The 18,001-nt window shown below is 38.8% G+C and overlaps 1 protein-coding gene across 3 annotated transcripts in view; it reads right to left on the bottom strand.

The window, feature by feature from the left end:
- Positions 1-3,899: 3,899 nt before the first annotated feature.
- Positions 3,900-18,001, bottom strand: part of St8sia6 (ST8 alpha-N-acetyl-neuraminide alpha-2,8-sialyltransferase 6) — a 139,143-nt gene continuing 125,041 nt past the window's right edge. For all 3 annotated transcript variants that reach the window (XM_087896348.1, XM_087896349.1, XM_087896350.1), the window contains 3 exons: positions 14,411-14,523; positions 11,746-11,838; positions 3,900-10,286 (listed from right to left, as the gene is read on the bottom strand). In XM_087896348.1, coding sequence (XP_087752474.1) covers positions 9,815-10,286; positions 11,746-11,838; positions 14,411-14,523 — 678 coding nt within the window. In that variant the 3' untranslated portion in view covers positions 3,900-9,814. The remainder of the gene's footprint in view (positions 10,287-11,745; positions 11,839-14,410; positions 14,524-18,001) is intronic.

The raw sequence follows: 18,001 nt of genomic DNA, 5'->3' as shown, positions 1-18,001 counted from the left end.
ACAACATTACTGAAACATATATTTACCCAAAGATGAAAGGCGCAGAGTCCCCGCTGAAGTCTTAATAGCAATTTTTCAGACTTCACATAAGAGCAAATATTTCATTTCACATATTTGATGTAAAATTAACCAAGCCATTTTCTCATAAGAAAGGCAAATAAGAATTAATCCTATATGTTACATTTTGAATTAGCACAAAAGGGGTCTTGATGACCCAACAGAATTTTTAAAAGGTAGTTTTATATCAGCACTGCTTGTAGAACGAATGTATTTGGTGTCTAGCGACTAATTCTGTGAAAGAAAGTTTAAGTGTTCTAGCATGTTCTCTCAGTGATTGGCAGGATGGTGTCCCAGTAAATTTTAGGGCAAAAATGGCCATTGACTTTGTAGTCAGCGATGCTGGGTTCAGAATCCAGTTTGAACTCTTAGTAGAAGAGTAACACAAAGATGCTTCATTTTCGCAAACATGGTTGAGGCCCACACAGCATCTCTTCCACAACTCCTTCCTTTCCAGCATAGCCCTGCTATCTCTGATCCATAGACACCTGTGTCACTGGGCTAGGACTAAATGTCAAGGATATATATAAAATCCTTTCTCAGTGACTGATTCAGCTCTGGGCTCATGAACAGCCTGAGCCAACTAGAAGTAAGGAAGGGTTTGCTGAGTTTTGTAACGAAAGTCAATTCTTTCCTTCTTTGAACTGGTCCAGAAGTGACCCTGTCCACTCTGGGCATGTATCAATGTGTAATGTAACCCCTGAAGACACGACTTTCATCTATCCGAAAGACAGACGTTGTCTGAGATTAACACACTGAGTTAAGCTGGGTTGAGATACTCATGGGAACATGAGGCCAGGACCAGAGGATTAGCTGTTCTGTCTTTGGACCAAGATTGCAAAAGAGCTCAGGCCACATTAATGGGGCTTTTGATACTTGTAGCGGAAAGAACTTGAGTTTCTCATGGTTTCTCATCTGTGAAATCAGAAAGTCACCTCAAAATCGTGGGAAAATTTATATTAACACATGAAAAGCATTATCTAGAGAGCTTGGTGTGGCATAAACCTTCAATACATGATATCAAAGTTTGGAAAATGTCTGTGCACATCCTACAAACTTGTTATTAGTTTTGTTTAGCATTTGCCTTGATTTTTGATTATCTGTATTTCCATAACAGATGGGACCAGTGTATTAAACACCAAAGAAGTCAGTATTAGTTGAGATAAAGATGTTAAAGTTCTTTGAGATCACTAAAAGTCAGGGAATATGATAATAGTTCACTGATATTTTATTGGATATCACACACACACACACACACACACACACACACTTTTAAAAGCATCACATGGTCTTAATTTTCCACACTACATACTCATTTTTGAAAAAAACCTCAGGATCTGTAATACATTGGATGTTTCAAAACTATAAAATACACATAGTAAAACATACCTAAAGCATATAAAATAATAAAACATAAATTATGTAAAATATATTAAAGCATACATTAATATATATATAGGTCCTTAAATGAAAATATCTCAAGTCAGAAATTAGAAACTCTAATACAGAATTTGATGACAAACTAAAAATCCAATGTAATGATGGTAAAATTCTAAAACTTTCAACATTGTGGTAATATTTTTTCAAATAAATGCCACCAGTAGCAATAAAAATGAATAGTATAAACGATCCCTGAGCTCACTGTCTTTGGGCATCCATCTGTACTTGAATACTGGCTCTGATGCTTGAATATTATATAATATTAGGCAAATTTCTTAGCCTCAATTTTCTCATTTATACAATGGAAATAATAAGGATAAGTGTGTTGGCACATGCTACTTGAGACGTGGAGGCAGGAGACCAAGAATTGAAGACTAGCATGAGCTATATAAAACCTGCCTCAAAACAAGCAAAGATGTACAGATCAACCTAAAAAATCATCGTTAAAAGTGGTTTGTTTTTTTTTTTGTCAGAGAGACAAATGAAAAAATAAAGCACCACAAAAATTTTAGTTTTAAACAAGATAGTACAGGCTTAGTTTTTGTGTGGTTGCCGAGTGGACTACGAGCCCGCTGTACCATGTTTGGATATGTATCATAAGGTCAGCATACCCAAAGGATACATATCATCCATGTTCTTGCTTCTCTATTCACAGCAGAAAACAGAACCAGCTTACATGTCCATCAACAATGAATGGTAAAGAAAAATGCTACCTACTCAGAATGGCATCTTATAAAGCCATAAAGAAAAATAAAATAATGAAATTTTGCAAAATAATGTGTAGAGCTGTAAATAATTATTTGAAACAAATAACCCTGATTTAGAAAGGCAAATATTGTGTTTCTTCTCACAAGAGGAATTTAGATTAAAATTTATATAGAGATGTATATATAAATGTGTTTACATGTGTGTGTATGTAGATGTAGATCATGAACAGAGAAAGGGGATCATGAGTGGTGAGAAAGAGACCATAAAGGATAGCAGAATGCAAGTGTCATGAAAATACAGTGGAGGACTGAGGAAAGAGGACTGAGGATGGAGGACTGAGGACGGAGGACTGAGGACGGAGGACTGAGGATGGAGGACTGAGGATGGAGGACTGAGGATGGAGGACTGAGGATGGAGGACTTAGGAAGGAGGACCGAGGATGGAGGACCGAGGAAGGAGGACCGAGGATGGAGGACTGAGGATGGAGGACCGAGGATGGAGGACTGAGGATGGAGGAGAACCAGCCAGACATGCACATGGAGGAGGATATTGGGGGACAAAATAAAAGGGTAACCAAAATGCATCAAGTTTTCTTGGACTTGTGAATCATTTCAGTGGTGGGACATTTTTCCAACATGTGAAAGTCCTGAGTTTAAACTCCAACACTGGAAAAAGTGGAGAATGGCATCGAAAGAAAAACATAGCATGTGATTCCCATGTTTAAAAAAACTGTAAGAAATAAACAAAATGAAACTGAAAAAAAAATATTGACAATCGAATCAACCATCTAAAACCTGGTTCTCTGAGATGGTCAGTTGGGGGAAAAAAGATACAAGTTGTAATCACAAGAGGAAAGGACAGGGGGATCACAGCAGACAATGCCACGTTAAAGCGAAAGGGAAGCTATGAGCAACTGGGTGGCGCTTGGCTTCACTACTCACAGTAGGAGGATAAAGGACGAAAACTATGCTCTAGAAAATAACAAACTGAATTGTCCGATGCCTATTTAGGAAATTGCTGAGATGAAATCTTCCCTCATAGAAAATTATATCCCAAATGGTTTTGTTGGTAAATTTTACCAAACATATAATGACAAAACAACAAACTTACACAAAATCTTTCAGACTAGCAACACACACACACACACACACACACACACACACACACACACACGGTATACAATTAGTATGCATACTTTCTTATGTTGAGACTTATGACATTATACAACAGTGAAAATAAGATATTGGCATAAAAACAGATAATCAATGGAAGTAGATAGAACCCACAAGTAAATAAGTCTAAATATCTCTTCAGTAAGTTTACTGGATAAGTTGTAAGACATGTGCAAAATATTTTTGATATATGTAAAATACTAGCTTTGACCTTTACCTCACACCTTAAATATACACAAAATGTACTTACCTCAAAGTGACTCACACTTTGGAAGGACTTAGCTATAAATCCCCTAAACAAAAACACAGAACATCTCAGTGACCTTGGACTTGGCACAGAGTTTGTAATTTCAAACAGAAAGTATGAAAACTCAACAAACTAGAATTAAGTAAGTTTTAAGACTTTCATCAATCAACTAGTTGTTAAAGATGCTAGTCATACACTGACCTTGTGACCTAGCTATTCCTATACTAAATTTCGCCCCACAGAAATAACAATACGCAGTGAGAGAGACTTGCACATGACTGTTGGCGATAACTTTATTAGGAGCATCCACAACCACTAGACAACAAGATTGTATATAAACAGGTGGGCATACAAACAGACTGTGTGGTACAGTTCCACAACAAGACTCTACCCAGAAATTAAAGAAGTCAACTATTGATACACAAACCAAAATCAGGTTTCATGGAATCATTTTGAGAAAAAGCAAGACAGCACATGAGTGTATGTAGCATGATTTCATTTGTACAAAATTCTAAAAAAATGTAAACCCTCTATATTGTAAACAATGTAAGCTAGTCTATAGAAAAACAGATTCAGAGTTCTTAGGAAGTAGGGTAGAAACATCAACAGTAAGAAGAACTGATTACAAATTAGCTCAAGGAAACATTTGTGGGGAAATGGATGTGCATATTGATAGTGGAGATGGCATCATGAGTATGCACAGGTCAAAACTTTGCAAGCTGTACACTTTCAATACGCTCGATCAGTTATATGTCAGTTGTAGCTATGGCCTTGGTATTTTCTTTCTCTCTGTACTTGCATACTGGGTGGGGGAAATGGCTTTATAGTCAGACATGAGAGTTCGATGCTACCTTTGCCCCTATGATGCAACCTTATGTAAATTACTCACAGTTTTATGTCTCAGATTCTGTTTTGATGTTAGTAAAAATACTTTATGTGAGAATAAGAATCTATGTGTCCATGGCTGTGTGATGACGTGTTTTATCCGTAAGCCCATTCCCATTTCTCTCTCCTTAGCGGACACACTTCTTGTATTTGACATATGACCTTGACACATATGCATTAAAGTATATACTTTAAAGTAACAGAATGGCATTGACGCAGCTCATTTCTCCTTTATGATAAAATCTCAAGACCCATCCTTATCATTCTCTCCTTCTCTCTGTAGCCAGTTGCTTCTAACAACTGCATTATTTTCCACAATCATGTACCCACAAAACTTAGCTCATTAATTTCCCAACATGGAAAGTTCTTTTGTCTAATTGTCTGTCTTAGTATTTTTTTCCTGGAAGTTCTCTGGCACCTAAATCCTCAGTGAGATGGCTGGGTCATGGCACAGCTGTGGATGACTGTTACTCAGCACCTCCACATTGCTTTCCAAAATGTTCAATTAATTTATGCACCCACCCAAAGGAGGAGTTAATGACGTCACTAACTTTGGCCAATACAATGGATGTAACATTCATCCCAATTTTCATTTCTCAGTTTCCTAGTCAGTTTTACCACTTCTTGTTCTTATTAGCTACCCAGGTTTTTCCTCTGTAAACCACATCCATATTAGTATTTGCTCATTTTAAAATTTTACTTGTCGATGCATTCCCCTGAAATGTCTGTCATGAGGTTATCAGTGTTGTGATGTCATTTAGTGAGCAGAAATACTTCATTTTAATATAGTCACATCTGTCATTTGTTAGCTTAGTTACTTACAATATTCCTTTCGTTATGTGCAGAAGTGCAATCTTTAACTATGTATTTTTTTTCTTTTAGCTTTATGCTGTTACTTTGATATTCTCTAATCTATCTGGAGCTTAACTTCCCATGGTGCTGTGTAGGTATACATTTCTTCCCATGTAATGATCTGTATTCCAAAACTCTCTTTTAAAGAGTTTGACTATCTGTCGTGACTGGAGAGATGGTTCAGCAGTTAAGGGCATTGACTGCTCTTCCAGTGAACCACCCTGGTTTGATTCCCAGCACCCACATGACAGCCCACAGTTGTCTCTACCTCCAGTTTCAGGGGATCTGACACAGGGAATTCACATAGACATATATGCAGGCAAAACACCAATGCAAATAAAATAAATTATTTTAAAAAAGAGTTTGACTGTCCCTATTATATAAGCAGTGTGTCTTTAACATTCACCACTTGAATATTTTTATAAAAAGAAGAATGATCCTAGAAGAGTAATGACTCAGAGTAATAAAAGTCAAGAGGTGTTTTTATCCAGCCTTCAGAACCCCACATAAATAGGAAATATTAATCTGGATTTTTGGATTACAAATAGAGAAGGAATCTTTCTATGTCTCTCAGATATAACAGATTCTTACAATGTCTTCAATGTTCAATACTAAAATAATATTTTACATAATATTATGTAAAGAATATATATGTTACATAAAACTATACTTCTATAATAGTTTTAAGATCATAGTATACCTATTACATGCTATTTTTAAAATTTTTCCAAAGTCTCCTGAATTTCCTGGAATGATTCAAAATACTTGACAAGATACAGCATTTAACGAACAAAGTTTTTGTAAGCAAGGAAAAAAGCCTAAGCAAAAGTGGGTCTGATTTATGGCTCAGTTCAGTAGTCTATGCAAAGAAAGTTCTCAGGGACAAAATGTCCTTGGTTATCTGTTCAAAGCCCATACATTTGCTAGGTCTAAATTCACATGTAGCATGAAATCTTCTTTCATGGAACTCATGCTCTGTCTTAGCCTTTCTTTAAAGTTAGAAAAAAACAAAACAAAACAAATCAACAACCATGCCTTTGTCCACAGTCTCGTTCTCACGTCCAGCACTGCCAACAAAAAGCTTGAATGTGTATTTCTTTTTTCCCTTTGGATTTGGTAAGAAATTATTTTGAATTTTATTGTTCTGTTACATTATCCAATGATGACAAACAACACACAGAAAATAAAATCAAGCAAGCTAGTATGTCTCTTAGAACCTCAAAGCATGAAGTATCCTAAAAATCTTAACTGAAAGTCTGCCATTACGTAGCCCTAGTTTTCAGACTATCTGTCTTTAATGCCTATAGATGGACTGGAATTTAGTAGCAGAATATCAAATTCAATCCACCTACCGGCAGTTGAGCAATGCTCACCACACAGACTCCTTGACAGTGTTGTCAGACTTGATGTGGTTAATCTAAAAGTCTACAAGAGTTGATGGTCAGTTTTTGTGTGTGTTGATCTTGGTGGAAGCTTGAGACAGTATTAACCACCATTAAGTAACAAAAAAACCTAAGTTTTGTTTTTATAAATTACATACTTGATATACCTGAATTACCACAATTCATATGCTAGCATATTTTAGAATGTTTTTAGTCATGTTGGCTTTGGGAACGGAAGAGCACTATTGGCAAGTCACAAGGGAACAAAGGGAAAGTCATGCTCACCCAGGTAGGAAATATCCAGATGTAAATGAGCCACCCACTCTTGTTAGATGGGGACTCTTCTAAAGAGAGTTTGAGTAACAGCCAAAAGCCTCAAACCATGGCAAAATCACAACTACAGACTCATGTGGGAGGTAGATTTAAAGCAGAATGTGTTGGAGACATGCATGTAGCCTGTAAAGCATTGAGTGCACAACACAATGCATGAGTTTCTGCAAACAGCACATCAGCTTTGGGAACGGCAATCGTTTAATCACAGTTCTTCTTGTCCCATGGCAGTGAATTGCTGCAAGTTCCAAACTATGAACAAAGCACCAAAGACAGCCCCAGACTCCCTCCTGTAGCTCTGTGGACTAGGCGGCCTGAGATCTGACGACAGCACTCAGAAATTCTCAGGGACTTGTCTGACTATGCAGGAAATCTTCTAACACAATCAGCTTTGGCAACACAAACGCGAAACAAGAAACGAATCAACAATTTCTATGTGGAGAAGTCTGTGCTTTTCTATACAGAAGTTTCAAGGATTTTTTTTTCTACTGAATTGATGATCATTAGCCTCAGGTTATCTTGAGACTTTCTGAAATCCATGTATCTGACACTAAAAAGTTTTTTTTTTATGTTTAAAATCTCCTGAGTTAAAATAGCATCTTAGATGGGAAAACACTAAGTAAGTTCAAAACTTCCTAACCAGACATAATTTTTTTGCTAGAACATTTTGCAATATCTCCACACTGTTTATTTATTAACTTAAGTCAATACAGCCTACTTTTGTTCATCAATCATGTATTCCCAATACTATCAAAAAAGACTTTGTTTCTACCAGACACAATATATTTTGAGAAATATTTTTATTAATTATAAAAATGGTAGTTTTCTGATCCACTTTAAAAAATATTTCTTTGCTAATAGCATGATTGAAACATGACCAATGTTGCTAGGAGATACTTAAAGCTAATTAAATCCATTAGAAGCAGCATAAAAGAGTCTCTATTCACCAGAAGAAGAAAGATATAAGTAAGTTTGATTTTATGTAACTTAAAAGCCTTTGATCTTTTGAAAATATTTATATATAAACCCTTCATAAATTTAAGAGCTAATAAGTTTAATTTGCTATAAAAGAACAAAAGAAATAACATCACAAATGTCAAATACAAGGTTATATCAGAATGAAGAGTTCACAACACAGTATTCTCCCAAAAAACCATTTGATATGCAATAAGATGGCTCAGGTAAGAATTAAAAATAAAATTTATGGTTATCTTGAAATGTGGACCTTATCTTCTATACTTCTGTCTTAGATTTCTTGGGACTATCCATGGATAAGCAGGAAGGCATGCACATAAATATTTATCGTCAAATAACTTAATAAATGTGTTATGACTTACAGTAAGGGGCATCACTGGGACATCAGCAAAGGGGTGAATGTAAAGTGCTCATATTTAACATTTACTCAAATTTTACCATGGACTGACGCTTCTGAGTATAATTTCTCATGAAAACCTTCATCGCTCCCTGGAGAAATACGTGAGGGGTTTCCATGCTAAGTCTTCTTACTGAGGTGCCTGGATCTGAATTACTCCCACTTCACCAGTGTATGCAAAAGCCATCACCTCCACACCCTGTCCTCCCTCCCAACAGGAAGCATTAGGGCAGCTTCCCATTCTACCTTTTAGCACCCTTGTTTTGAGGGTCAGAATCAAGGGACTGGCTTTCTCTTCCTGTTTCCTTCCTTCTACCTCGAATCCTCTGAATTTGCCAAGAATCGACTGCTTCCTAGTTCTAATTTGGGAACCACCTCTTCTCTGAACTAGTTTCATTGAAGTTGATTCTACTAGAAGGGATCTAACTGTTCTTGTCTACGATCCTTCCAGCACTGTATTTGTAACTGTCCCGATGTGTTTGTGATGTCTTATCAATCAGTGGTGTGCACTTGTTTTTCTGCCAGTGACTGTGTCTTTATACCCTCCCACAGAGCCTGGCCCCAGGGCCTGACATCTAATAGATGTTCAATATTTTTAAAAATTTGATGAGTTAACTCCACAGACAAGATAAAAGGTGAGAAGCGGTGAGTATTTAACTCCCTATGTCATTGAGTGGATTTTCTCCAGTCGGGGCAAGGGGAGAAAAGCAGAACCTTAAAGAAGTAATTTAGTATAAAATGATAAAAGTAAAGAAAATGTAGACAAAAGAGGCAAGGAAAGGCCCCCAAATCCAACCATCAGCTCAATGCAGCTAGCGTCGTAGAGGAACTGAGTCAAAAGCAGGAACATGGCCAAGTAAAAAAGAATTTTCTTACTGAATAATCAACACGTTCTTATTTAATGATATATTTTTGTAAGTGCTCTTTAGGAATGAGAAGATAATGGGAAGATATTATTAATAAAGGAAGGACTGTGAGTAAGAAATTGATGAATCCTTGTGATTCAGCCTTTCTCTTCAAAAAGGATCTTTGGCTCAGTTTTATTACCACTCCAGTAGAATTGAAAATGGCGATTACAAATAGTAACTAGGAAACATTCAGTGAGGCCCTGCCTCAAATCAAATCCTAGGCCAAGAGGCTTTAAAACATTCTCTCAAGAATTTTCTTATCTGAGTCTGATATCGTGAGCTCGATTTTGGAGAAATTTGGAAGTTGGACTGAGTGGCTAAGTTAGTGGGAAGTTTTGATCTAGCCAACTTGGGGAACTCTCTCGCAACCCTCCACTCTCTGCGCCTCCCTCCTTTAGTGTTTGGCGACATCATGGCTCACCTCTCACATCCTTTTGAAATTATTCTAATATGAAGAAACTTTAAGCCACTTCACATTTGCTAACCTGTAGCTTGAGGATCCCTCTCATATGGAGCTGGAGCATCTGGTTAAATTCTTTGGGCATTTGGTGGAAACCACGCTTAGGTAACTTGTTGTCGTAGTAGTGGTGACTGATAGGTACTTTTTCTACAGATTTTGAGAAAGGCCAGAATCCATAGAGGGTCACAGTTTTACACAGTTCCACGGCGACGCTTGCGATCATCAAGCCCGTGGACAAGCGGTGCGCTGTCACCCCTCTAGTTCTCCAGAAAAGAGCAAGACGCCTCAGGTAATTGGGATGAAAGAAGAGAACTTTTTGCCTAACTTTCGACTCTTTGAGGGTTTGGTAGACTTTAAAGGAGATGCCTGTGTTGAACCTGTAGGAAAAGGCAGGCAGGAGAAGGAATGTGTCTCCGTAGGTGGAAATGTCTTCCAGAAACCTTGTTGTGTTCTTCGACTTCAAGCTCTTGTATCTGTCAAATTAAACAAAAATCACAATCATCATTATCATCATAATAATAATCAAATATCAGTAATAATAATAATCAAAGTAATAATTTTGGTTATATGATGTCAAATACATATCAGGTTAAAAATGCAACTATTTATATCCATTGTATTAAAAAGTCAAACCACTGACTTAGAAACATCGATCAAGTAATATGTCAATATCAATACCTGGTTTTCATTCCTCTTTCTTGACCTACAGAGGCCGATGAGCAAAAAGACATTTCTTATATTATTTTATATTACAACCCATTATCTATTGTTGCATTGACTTTTCAATACCTTTAAACTTACTTCTAACCAAACACCATAGCCTATTTATATTTAAAAGTCAAATTTCTCATCTATTTTACACATTTAATCACCAAATAGTTTTGTTTAGAGAGCCTATGCCCCCCTGAAAATATACATTTACGTGTTGTTACAATTTCCTTGCTGATTTAGGCTGTCGCCCTCTTCTGTGTCACCTGATACCCGAGAAAGAACTCTTTCAAGTAAAATGTTTTCACGATTAGCTTTTGGAAGGCAGATACACTGTTTCCTTCTCACTTGGAGACTCTAGAACAATTTGAGGAATCTAATCTATTATTAATGATTAGCAGTCTCTCTCTTTGCTTCTGTTTTTGGTATTTTTTGACACAGGGTTTCTCTCTATAGCCCTGGCTGTCCTGGAACTCACAGAGATCCGCCTGCCTCTGCAGTGCGGACATTACCCCTGCAGTGCGGACATTACCTCTACAGTGCGGGCATTACCTCTGCAGTGTGGGCATTACCTCTGCAGTGCGGGCATTACCTCTGCAGTGCGGGCATTACCTCTGCAGTCGGGCATTACCTCTGCAGTGCGGACATTACCTCTGCAGTGCGGGCATTAGGAGCCTCTTTCTGACAGGAAAAAATGCAGCAAAGTATATGTGGAATTTTTATGAACGAATCAACATTCTGTAACAGTTACATTACAGAAGCCATGAAAATTATTCTGTATAACAAACTACTGAAAGTGAAAGCCAAAGGGGCTTGTTAGGCTGTACTAGAACTTCCTCTCAAACTCGTAAACAGTTTTGTCAAAAAACCCCACAAATACACACACATACACCACACACACACACACACACACACACACAATCAAGGAGAAAGTGTACATAGCATGAAGACTCTGAAAAGAATGGAAGAAACAGTGTTCCATATTTTTTAAGTTGAAGAGATAAATTCTCCTTTGATTAAAAACATGTAGCTCATGACACTAGAAGTACAACTGAGTCATTCTTCTGACAAAGCCCAGCCTGGGTGAGAGTCCAGCTTTGCAGATGTCTTCTGTTTTGTTTTCCTGGCTCAGCTGTGGGGCATGTTAGCCTCAGCAGCAGCGGGAGAAATGTGTGACGTGATCAGACAGTGTTCTGAGGAGCTACACAGCTTGCAGGCACTCACCTCAGTATTATGATGCTGGGGTTGACAGTCACAAGATTCGTCTTGCTTCCAACATCTTTAGTAGCATTCCCTGTGACTGGGGGGAGGTTGCACCTGGAATAAAGAAGGAAAAAACATCTCAAAATACAATCTATAAAAGCAGATGTGTACACACACACACACACACACACACACACACACACACGACAGCTGTTGCAATTGCCTGGGAAACCAGTAAGAATTTCGTATCTACCTGATTGCCGCTTGAAAATAACAAGAAGCACTGGACTCTCAGATGATGTTTCAGCACTGTACAAAATGTCACGTGATTTTAACATTTTCATTGACATTTGTAAGTATCAAAGCCAGAAGTGACAAATCATTCCTTGCCATGCTTTGGAAGAATTTTCAAGGCTTTTTATTGATGTTGTGACTTAGATCAACTATATTGATTGATGTTGATTATATTCTCACAATGGGATGGTCACTACAGACTTAAAGAACCCAAGGCACTGAGAATACTGTGATAGAGTCTCCCAGAAGCAAAACCTCCATAGGAGCACTAGTGTCTTCTGATATCTATATGGATAACTTCATCACCAAGTTAGGTTATTAATAAAGGAAAATTGCAGCAATTTTCATCCTGCTGTCTTAAACCAAGAGTACTAATTATTTTATTAGAAAACCATGAAAGATACTAATTTTGATATAGTCTAATGACAGGAAAAGGGAATATATTTTAAATTTCACTTAGAACATCTGTTTAAAGGGGAACATGGAAAGGGAATTCTGAGTACCCCCAAAAGCACTGTATACAGCTGACACCATCTGTAATATGGATAAGAGTGCAGGACAATGATCCATGCCCTACAAAACAGTAATAAATGAAAGATGTACTTCTCACTTTGCTATAAAATATACATCAAAAATATATATTCATTATAGATAGGAGGCCACGGAACGACCTTACCAGTGGCCTCCTGTAACAAGTCACAGACAGACAGGCATTCTTTTGAAGAATCCAGAATGGTTTTGCTGTTGTTTGAGACAGGGTTTTACTTTGTAGCCCAAGTTGATTGGAGTGCACTCTGCAGCCCAGGGTAGCCTTAAGTTCTCAAAACACTTCTGCCTCAGTCTCCCAACTGTTGAGATTACATTCATGAGACACCATGCCAGGCTTAAAAGTGCTTTCTAATATAACAGGAGACTTTATGAAAAACACCAGAATGCACGTGTGTATGTGTGTGTGTATAAAATGTGTGTAATGTTTATATAAAATGCATACGCAGATGTAACAGTAAAGTTATAGCATACTATATAATGTAGTTATGGCCATGCTTGCTCCTTATGTACTAAATTTGTATCCCAATGTTTCAAATGAAAATAAATGGGCAACTTCTATCTGTAACCAACAAGCATAGGCAAAGTAAGTACAGGCTTAAAAACTAAATACATTTTAATGACACCAGCCATATGTAGCCCTAGGTTTTATTTCAGTTTGAATGGCCAACTTCAGAAGAAAGAGTGTGTTCAGAAAAGTCCTAGCATCAGCTAAAGTAGAACCTGGAAATCTGGGCATGTCCTAAAGTTATCAATCAAATAACTGCTGAGAGGTTTTTCCCCCCTAGACTTTAAGGCTAAGCTGTTCTTTCTAAGGCTGCTATAAAGTCAAATTAATGTTTTTGCATAATACCCACCACAGATGTTTGGAGAAGTTTAAGTCTATAAAAAGCCTATTACATGAACCGTTATTTATCTTCATTGTGACTCCCCCACCACACACAAACACTTAGAATGTGAACAATGGCTGACCCACTCCAGTATGGGCCATGTCAATGTAAATCAGGAAAAGCGTGAAAACTGTTCCATCATGAATCAATGAGTGTTCTGCAATTTCTGGCCTATCAGATCAGCCGCTGGGTAATGACCACCGATCTAAATCACCAACATGAGATGAAGGTGAGAGAGGACCTGGTTTTGAACCTCCTTTGTGGTTGCTGTTAATATGTAGAACAAGTATCATCATTCATGGGGACCAAAGAGCCTTGATGTACAAAATCGATGCTCTCAGAACGTAAAGAAGCAGACACCTGTTACTCTCTCTTTTAAGTCACATTACAGCTAGACGAGTCAGTGATTACTAGCATGAAGCACACACAGAAACCAACTTTGTGTTGTCTGTTCTTATAAACTACCTTGTATTCAGACAAAACTGTGTCACCAGACCAGTGGTGAGCAGATGCGCAGTGTGAGCTAGCTCTCAAGCTGGAAAACGGTGCTGTGTGTGACTATACAAAGTCTAGGTCAGCATCTCTCCTGGTGAGACTAAAGAACAAATGCCCCTTCATTGGTTTGTCAGGACAGAGAAATGCCCCTCCTGGGAGGCTCTCCAAAGGCACCGTGGTACCCGCCCGCAGGCTGAAGGCTCTAATCAGTCCTGCGGTCCCAAATCTTTCACTGCGATTCCATCCGGTTTCTTCTTGCATATCCTCATGTTGCTGACATGGACAAACTGAGGAGCTCGTGAGTCCTGTGACCTCCAGTAAAGCCTACCTGGGTAACTTGTAGATACTAGCAATATGATCACAAAGAAAAAGGCAAAACTCGACACCCAGGTTGTTTCTATGACCCTTTAAAGCAATCAATTGCTCCTTAGCGTCCAAGAAACCCTCTTGACAAGACTCACCTAAAAACGAAGTCAGCTTTATCAATTTCCGCTCCACAGAGAGACTTGTTCAGAATTCCCCCATTGCCAACCACGGCACAGTGGTTATAAGGGGAGTTCACAAAAGGCTGGGACTAGCAGGAGAGAGCAGAAACCAATCATGACACAATTGCTTGAAAATTAGAACCAAGGCTACAATGCAGCTAAGTTGACACCATCTAATTCCCAGCACCCCCAAGAAAAAAGAAACCACATTATCATCAGCTGGACCCCAGAAATTTAACTTTTCATGTGTGCTTAGAAGAAGAAAAAAGAGTAAGGAAAAAAAAAAAAAACAGACACAGACTTTGGGGAGGGTTAAAAAAAAAAGCAGCACAGGGGCTAGAGAGAAGATTCCTCAAGTAGGAGCATTTGAGAAATGAAAGCGAGAACTGAATCCAAATCCATAGCTCCCTAGTCAAATCCAGAGACACGTCTGTAGTCGAGCCTGGGGTAGGAGGAGACAGGTGCATCCTGGGAGCTCCAGTTTGCGGGCCAGCCAATCTAACTGAAACCGTGGGCCCTGGGTTCCACAGAAGCCTGTCTCAAAACAGCAGAGGCTCAGTGATCAGGGAAGACACCCAGCATTTGGTACTGGTTTCTTTGTATATGAGTGTCCTTGCATATGGGTGCACATATACCATACACAAACACACACACAATATCTAGTTAATTAAATAAATGCATAGCGTTATGATCAACTTATTATAATTAAAAAACATCATGTAAGTTTGTTTTATTTCTTTTAGGAGGGAGAAACACTACATGTGATGTAATAAAATATAAGAATTAAAAATAACATTCTTATAATATAAACTGCAATATAAACTTTTAGTTAATACAGAGTTTCTCCGTATAACAACCCTGGATGTCCTGGAACTCAGTCTGTAGACCAGGCTGACCTCGAACTCACAGAGATCCGCCTGCCTTTGCCTCCCAAGTGCTGGAATTAAAGGCTTGTGCCATCACCACCTGGTTTAAAATAGTGTTTCTGTTGAAGTTATTTAATCAAGTAAACCCAAACTGGGTTCAATATCACCATGCAATGAAGAGTGGCCTAGGATGCCTGATATATCTTCCCCTACCTTCCATGGACATATCATACTACATAGAGAAATTAAAGACAAATGGGAAAATCATGTATTGTGTCTTTCCACCAAACATAAGCAGTTCAGAAGTAAAAAGAGAGAAAATAAAGAAGGTGGAAAACAGCATTGAATCTGTAATTTTAATGTGTAGAATTAAAGATACTTTATCAAAACTTTCTTTGCTTCACTAATCCTTAGACATGCAGGCTCAGTGACGTCACTGGACTTATGCTGGCCAACCCTATGGATGGCCACCAGCGTGCTGGACTCTCTAGTCTGACATTTTCTTTTATTCCCTTGCAGCTCTCACCCATACTGTTTACCCTAAAAGGTTGCCCACTTCCCCCACATCCTCCTTGTATAAAATAAAACCTTGCCATTCAACACACATGTTTCTCTTGCTGATCCACTCCTTTGACGTAAAAGAGTGTCCTAGGCCCTGCACACACACCACAGTGATGAGATCTGCTTGTCCCTTCCACTGGAATGTACTTCCTCACAGGCAGAGAACATGTGTCTTCATTTTTCATTCCCCCTCGTTTCTCAGCCCAGAGCTATATTAACGCAGTGTTCATGGTGCGCTTTCCATAAGCACGTGCTGGTCCAGTGCTCCCCCCCCCCCCCCCCCCCCCCCCGTGCAATCCCATTTGTGAGTTAGAGTTGGCTCATTTGACATCGCAAGATGACTGGGCAGCACTCAGCAACTCTGTGAGCTGGCAGCTAAATCACCAGTAACAGAAAACTGCCCGTGTTGTTAGTATCTAAACCAAAGCGTATAGGCGAGGCTACAGCACCAAGGCGCCCCCCTCCCCACAGCAAAGTCCCTGGCTCCTCTGGCAAGATCCTCGGGCTGCTGTAGTTCTGAGCTCCTCAAAGTGCTCGAAGACCCTTGAGCCATGATCACTGCCACCTCCTCATGACACTGCCTCTGAGAAATGCCCAACAGGCATACTGAGCTTTCTGTTAGCTTGTCTTTACATTTTAATTGCCACATTGTATTTATTGTATGAGAGGCATTGTTCCACATGCATAACTTACTAGCAGATTTAGCTCACACAGCCACTGTGTGGGCAACGTTGAGGAGGGAGCTAAAGCAACAGCTCTGAACAGGCAGAACTGGGCTTGTGACCCAGCTAGGCTGGTCCAAGCCCCTGCCCAGTCCAGTTTCTTGTTAGCCAGTGGATTGGCATGGTCATGATGTGGTTCATTCCTGTCTATCCAGAAGGCCCATTGTCGTGTCTGGCTTTTAATGAATGCCCAAGATAGTGAAAGCTATTTCACTTCTTTGAAATCCAAGCCCAGGATGGCTCCAGAGTTTTGACTCAATGGTTTTTCAGTAAATTCTGAGTTTTATAGACAGAGTGGAATGCAATACTGCAAATACGTTCTTTATGGTACAGTAGAAAAGATTACTAAGGGAAATGCATCTCAAATTAAGCCCTCAAAATAATGACTGTTTTCTCTGGTTTCTTGGTCAGTTGGGAAGAAACAGCCATACGTTTGGTGAACTGGTGTTCAGTGGGAGCTGAAATACAATACAAACTTCAATGTTCCCCAAAACAAACCAGCATTTGGAGGCAGTACTTCACATTTTTTTTTTTGATGGAAAAGTTTTATGGCAAGCTGCTCTGTGCCTGGTGGTCCTAGGAGCTGTGGGTACAGAGGAGCAGGGGAGACAGTGGGGACCATGGGAAGGAGGGCTAGGAGGAGGTCGGTTCCATCCTGATCCCTAGCCAAGGAAGGGGAAAGGGGAAGCAGCACATGGTGACAATGTTTTACCCAGGTTACCCAGCAGAATTTCCTGTTTGCCAACTAAAGACAAACAAACAAAAAATCAGGGTAATTGGAAATTAGTGCAGTTTTTAATAAACAGAAGTATCAACTTTCATCATCTTTCATGCTATGTGAAAGACAGCATCTCTGAGCTGGGCAGCAGAAAGCAAGATGTGCCTGGGTGGAGAGATGCTTCTTACACGGCTGTCCTAGGCCTCCCATGGGCATAGCAACATTTAGTTACAGCATGATTTCATTTACTGGTAGTTTCAATGCATTCCACGAATGTCTCAAGAGGGTCTTGCTTTGCTTTGAACGTTTTTGTCCGTAATTGGAGTTAGGGGATGAAACTCAGAACCTTGTACCTACAAGTGCAAGAATTGCATGCATGAGCTACCAAATGCAACAAAGACTTTTTTCTTAAACTTTCTTGAGGTACACTTATTTACAACAAACTGCATTCTTTGGTTCGTTGTTTATAAACACCAAGTTTATCTTTATTTTTAAAAATCTCTGCTTCATGAGCAACTTTTCTGTCCTTTTCATCTAGAAAATTCGCAACATTTTTCTCTATCATTTTCAAGTTATTTCTCACTTATTCTCAAATAATTATTCTGTCTCTGAATTGTGACACAAAAATATTGAATTAACCTACATAAGCCACACTAAACTAGTTTTGAGACGTCAAACATCTAACAAAGGCAGATTGAAT

Source organism: Myodes glareolus, chromosome 14 (genome assembly GCF_982192425.1).
Source record: "Myodes glareolus chromosome 14, mMyoGla1.1, whole genome shotgun sequence".
In the NCBI taxonomy this organism is placed as follows: Eukaryota; Metazoa; Chordata; class Mammalia; order Rodentia; family Cricetidae; genus Myodes; species Myodes glareolus.
This window is presented reverse-complemented; position numbering and strand designations above follow the sequence as displayed.